The sequence below is a fragment of the Acomys minous genome, assembly GCF_964271855.1.
Source record: "Acomys minous genome assembly, chromosome: 13".
Taxonomy (NCBI): Eukaryota; Metazoa; Chordata; class Mammalia; order Rodentia; family Muridae; genus Acomys; species Acomys minous.
This window is the reverse complement of record NC_140495.1, coordinates 25495787-25502008: the sequence shown is the minus strand read 5'-3', so window position 1 is coordinate 25502008 and position 6222 is coordinate 25495787. Positions and strand designations below refer to the sequence as shown.

At 42.0% G+C, this 6222-nt stretch overlaps 1 protein-coding gene across 1 annotated transcript in view; it reads right to left on the bottom strand.

Moving 5' to 3' along the window:
• Nucleotides 1-3188: 3188 nt before the first annotated feature.
• The window catches only part of CLSTN2 (calsyntenin 2), a 591071-nt gene continuing 588037 nt past the window's right edge, over nt 3189-6222 (bottom strand). Inside the window, exon 18 of the mRNA XM_084751748.1 lies at nt 3189-3416. Coding sequence (XP_084607874.1) covers nt 3401-3416 — 16 coding nt within the window. The 3' untranslated portion in view covers nt 3189-3400. The remainder of the gene's footprint in view (nt 3417-6222) is intronic.

Here is a 6222-nt window from a genome sequence, read left to right as displayed (position 1 = left end):
GGTGCGACACTCTGCAGAGCTTTCTCAGGCCTTTCACTTTATACAAGCTTCTAGGAGTCAGACAGGTAGATGTTGAGTGTCTTCCACAGCATTATCACAATGTGCACCACTAAACCCACATGAGATCTCCCAGACAGCCTCTCCAGTGCTGTCTGCACAGAGCGAAGTGACGCAGAAGGAAGTCACTTGGAGAAAGATGGCTGTATTGCCCAACCATGCCCAAATGCCTTTGTTTTGATAAGTCACATGATTGTGAGAATGCACTGTTGGGGGCAGTGCCTCCAAAGAAGGTTGAATTAGGACATGTTTGAAGCCCTTGTCAGGACCTTGGGAAAGTCTGGGAAATGGAGGATCCTCAGCGTCATGGAGAATATGTTTGTCCTTGCCCACAGAGAGGTGACGGAAACGAACAGATAGACAGAGGGAGAAAAGACAATGACTCTTGTGAGACGGGAATCACGTACCTCTCACCCCGCGACCTGTGAGGTCCAACCTTACCAGAGTTCCTTGGCCATGCACAGCCTGCACTATGCACCGTTTAAGCGTGTGGGGGAAATTCTTTGTCTGTGAGAAATATGTAAACCAGCTCATTATTCTCTTTAAGTTGTAGGCCTCGGTCCCTAAGTTTAGTTATTAAAGACATCCTGAGACCAATGCGACACCAAAAGACACAGAGCGGCATTTGCAGTCTTTGTTAGGACAGCTCAGGACAAGCTCTTGCTCCTGCTCTGTAATGTGCCTTCCGTCATAAACACCAGCTTGCTTTGGTACCCACTTGTACCGAACTTCTTTTCTGCTGTGTGAGTCAGGCTCCTGGCTACACCAGGTAGCGGCCTCTAAAGAGCTGGCAACAGCTTCCACAGCCAGTGTTAGGTAAGGGTAGCTGTGTATGGGAAGACAGGGTGTTGGAAGAGGAAGGGAGGGAGGGAGGGAGGGAGAAAGACGGAGGGAGAGAGAGATGGGGGGCGAGGTTGGAGGAAACCCATAATGTGCTTGAGGTTTTGAGGTTCCTACAGGTCATCTTAAGTGAGAACGAGCATCCCTGGGTACCAGCTGCTCCCACAGTGAGGAATCCGCCAGAGAGGAGGAGACCACAGTAGAGATGAACTCTCTAAAGGGAACAGAAACAGAGTGCTGCCATGTATCCCGTCAGAGGCACAAAACAGAAAGGGCGCGTAGGATGGCTGAGGAAGAGGCACTTGGTCAAAGTGCTGGGAAAAGATTCGTCTCCAGGTTTTCTTTCTTTCTTTCTTTTTCTAAACACCAGCGTGACATTACAGCAGGGTGTGCTCGGGGAGTTTTCAAGGAATGCTCCACAGTTGACGTAGCCCAAATGGCCCAAACGTGATTTACATTTTATAGTTAAAGATAATTTTTCCATGTTGGCATTATCTTATTATTGTACTGATAATTTAGAAGGAGAATAACTTCTATTTCCTTTTATGTTCCCCCCTCCGAGTGACTTAAAGATTTTCAAAAGCATAGAGCTCTCTGTATTGGAGGCATGCAGGCATTTTATACAACAAATGTAGAACTCATTTAAATATAAAATCAGGGGTTTTTCTAATAACTGTGTCTCTATGACCTATAGCCAAGAACTAGCTTTGGCTAGTTCTTTACTATTTACTAATATTAACTCTTATTCTGTAGGCTTATGTAGAACTTTATTTAGGTAAGCACATCCAATCATTATTTCAATTAATTAACCAGACTGAAATTGCATAACTCAGTAGAAGCGAGGCTCCTTATCAGTGTTCACATTGACTATGGGTCACACCCAGACATTTACTCAGGGATCCAGGCTGTTAAGTCTACCTTCCTGAATCTCGGTCATCCAAACACTTGGCTTCTCTTTCTAGGAAAAAGGGATGGGAGTGGATTCTCGGTCACATCCTGGCTCTGAAGTCCTGAAATGCTTTGTCTCAGAATAGACATGCAGATACTATTTTGATCCAAAGCTCTGAAGCCAGAATAGCTATGCAAATACACCTAACTTCATGGGAGAGTGTATCTGTATATGAAAAACACCAGAGGCCTCTGTCACACTCCATATTATGCAGATCTAGAGCCCTAAAAGCTAATTTAATGTTGAGAAAACATCAGCGAATTAATAATAAGATGCCTTATGATTCATGTTAACAAGTATCATTAAAATGTTTTTTCTTAAAAGTATCTAATCAAAGTGAAGTGGAAATGTGCCTATATGATTTTTCCAATTTTGTTTCTTTCCCAAAAGCAATTTATTTTCAAACTACTTATTTATATTTTGAGATGTCTGCAACACTAGTTGTAATATCATTGGCTTTATGCTATGTGTTTTCCAATATCGGTGTAATTAAGAATAACTAGACCATTTTCTATTGTTGCTTTTATATGAAAGTAAGAAAAATCTTAGCCATAATGAGCTACTTTGCATTTGCTATAAATTCCTATCTTGGAATAATTAAAGAATGTCATAATATATTTCTAGTCTTTCTTTCTGTACTAACTGTACACAGAGAGAAAACACAACCACTTATAAAGAACCAAATTTCAGCAAAAGCTTAAATTTACCACTTTTCTCATTAAATTTTATAATGAAATTATTAGACTATGAATTGTTAAATTTCCTACTTTATTTCCTACTTTTACTATATGATGCAATTTTTATTTCTTTTGAACTGAAAAGTATTCAATATAAACTTTTCTAACTTGAAGTTACTGATTTAGGGAAAATAAAGCTCATATATAAGATTTTTTTCCCTTTGGACTACTGCTCCACCCCCTCTCTCGCCTCTGTCTAGGTTACATTTCACATGCCTGGCATAATAAAGGAGAGAATATTTTTTCTCCTTCTTGAAAAATATTTTTATCCCTGGAAGAAATTTTAATATTGTTATAATTTCTTAGGTTCCTATTATTTTACCTTAGTATAATTTTTAAGTATTGCTGGTGTTTGTAGCACAGCAGTTGCTCCCTTAAGAAGAGATTATGTTTAAAAATAAGACAAGTAATTAAAGCATGGTTTAACCCCAGGAGCATGTAGTTTCTAGGCACTGAATAGGAGCTAGAATTGGTTAGAGTCGTTCATTACTTATGGTTTTTAAGAAACATGTATTATGTCATTGTCCTCCTGGTCAGAACATAGGCATATGTCAAGCAGACCTTTAAAAAGACATTTTTTGAGAAACATTTATTTAAAATGAGGTTTGATGTTCAGTTATATATTTTATATTGGGACTGTGCGAAATCCACAGCTAGGTGCCTCTCACTGATTCTTCCCTGGGCACATGCTGCTCTGTGGCCAATGGGCAGAGGGGGACGAGGTCCCTAGGAAGCTTCTGAAGGCAGATCTTTTAGGATGAAATCCTGTGCTCTGGCAGCTCCCACAAGCTAGGCAAGGTCACTGGTCCCCAGTATGCTAATTAAAGAGACACCTGTGAAAGGAGAGGGAGGAGGTTTGCTGAATGTAGACACATTAGGAAGAGGAAGAAATAATGGGCTCCAGTGACTAGTGTGTGTCTTTGGGGTACTGGCATGGGGTTTAAATAGAGGATTAAGGACACACAGACACACACACACACACACACACACACACACACACACACAGTAGAGTAGAGTGCCATTCTACTCCGATCACTGATCCATCGTTGTCTCAGGTCTTGGTGGTTTCATTGGCTGTTAAAACCATTGTAAAATCTCTTCCTAGGATGCATGAGGGCTTCTTCCTTTTTCTCTCCACAGCACGACATTTCCAGGGAAAATTTAAGTCTTTGGGGTTCATTGTATGATAGCAGGAAGGGAGGGCACAAGTAAGTGTCTTCCTAGGCTACATCCTCTTTCTGCCAGGTCAGTTTCAGGAATGGGTGGTCTCCTTCCCATGCACTTTCACAGTCTAGAGCTCCCTTGTTCCACATGAAAATGGCAGCCTTGTGGTAAGGACACTTCTTGGGAGAAGCTTGCCAGAAAGAGGAGGGAAGGTGATTTGGTGAAGATGCAGCTGTCTTGGCCACACGGCTGGTTTAAGTCTCCGACAGAGACCAGATTCTTCTGTAAATACAAATGCTGCTGTGCTTGACATTTAGAGGCATGGAGCTACATCTTTCCACACCACAGTTTTGACAGAGAAGTATCACAATTATACAAGTCCCAGACTAAATTCTGTTAAATGTAGTGCAGTCGTGAATGCAGGGATGCAAGCTATATCCGCCAGTCTTTGCTCTGATGAGTCATCCAGGGCAGGACTCAAGGACCAGCCTGTCTGAAAGCCAAATGCCATTCTGGAGATATGGAGGCTCGTGGGTTGAGTGAGGCTCGAGATCTTTCTAGAAGGTAGTGGATTGCAGAGCTTGCTTTCTTACCTTGTGCTAATACCGTTAGTATAAAAGCTGTGGAAACCCTTGCTCTTTCTGCACGCAGTTTTGTGTCCTGAACTACATGCCATTTCATCAACATAAATTTGTGCCAATTTCCATCTCAGTTGCGATGGGATTTATTGGCTGAACCCCTTGATTAATGTTCTATTGTCACGAGTGGTCTCTCTTAAAGAATCTGTTCTTACTTGCCTACTCTCCCTTGCCTACTCCATTTTTTAGTGTATCTTTCATACGTTGTCTTTCATATGTATACACTTTTTAGAACATGTATCATTTCATGTATATTTATTAATTTATGTTAGTACTGGTAGACTAGAACTCTTAATATCACTTATTTTTTTCTTCCTTTGTCAATATGCTTACAAGATTGGCCCATGTTGTTGTGTCTAATGTTGGGCTTTCCTTGAACAGGCTCTGAGGCAGAGATTGAATTGACCATTGGGAAGAACAGAGGCTATCAGGCCAAATAGAGAGAAAGCCAGCTGGATATTCCTAGGCACTGGAAAACTGAGGACCTGAGTGTTGAAAGACTTCAGGACATGTAGAACGGCCACTCTGTGTGCCGGCCTAGAATCTTCTCACTCACCTCTGCTGCACAGCCTGCTCTATGTACTCACTACATGTATGTCCAGGGTCTTTGACACAGCATTTCAGGTCATGCCATTTATTCATGAGCACTTGAAAGTTTCTTTGGGAATTGCACAGAGGGAAGTCCTGGGTTTCTGGAGCCACTGTCTTTGCCTTCCTTCTCATCAGAAGTGCAAAAGGGGCTCTGGGTCTCACCAACGTTGTCACCACTGTCTCTCCAGATTGTCTGATTCTGATGGATTTGTGATGCTTAATTTTCACTTGTAAAACTATCAGTGACTTTGAGAATGCTTGATACGCTTTTCAGTCTCTCAAGTTCGTTCTGTGAATTACCTATTTATTTTCTTTATCGAACTTTCCGTTGGGTTCGGAAGAACTACCGTGGCCTGTTTTTAGCTGGTGAACAACCCTCATAGATTTTTTTTCTGGTGGTATTGAAATAATTTGAACAACACTTTTAGGTGTGTGGGTTCCTGCTGAAAGCATCTAGGTTTTAACTAGTCACATTTCCTCATTCTTGCTGTCTGTCTCCCTCTCTGTGTCTGTCTCGCTCTCACACATGCACAGCTGTTTGCGATAATTTTGTGGATGATCACTTTAATTATATAATGATCATGTAGTTTTTAACTGAGGGATTTTGAGAGTGGCTAATTTAAAAAAAAACACCTCTTTTTCTCCTTCCCTCCCTCCTTCCCTCGTGTGTGTGTGTGTGTGTGTGTGTGCGCGCGCGCGCGCGCGCGCGTGTGTGTGCACGCGCAACACGTGCATGTGTTTGTGTGTCTACCATCATTCTTAAACTGATGAATGCCAGTTCTGTGTTGGAACTCCTGGTTTACAGTCAGTTGAATTTACACAGGAACTGAAGAGATGAGGGGAGCTGGCTTTGCTGCACCCTGGTCTCTTTCCACCCATCTGTCTTCCTCCCTCCTCCTTTCCCCCAGCCTCATCACTTTGCTGCATTAGTCCAAATAGAACTTTTGTAAGTCAGAGTTTAACAACTTTACAGTTTTTCTGAAGGCCTTGATTTTACCTAAAAATGAAGTAATTTGAGAAGTTTTTGTCATACAAGAATGCAACTTCTGTAGCCATACAATGTAGGAGAAATGGCGTGGTTCTGAGTGGGCACATCCTTGGTCTGTCTCTTCACTCTATGCCTCTCACTCAGGAGGCAAACACCCCCAGGCTAGTCTGTTATCGCTCCCCAGGGAGCATTTATGTCAAGAGAATACATTCTCAGCCATCTGTCTTGGGTTGAGACTTCGTGTATACAGAACCAAAC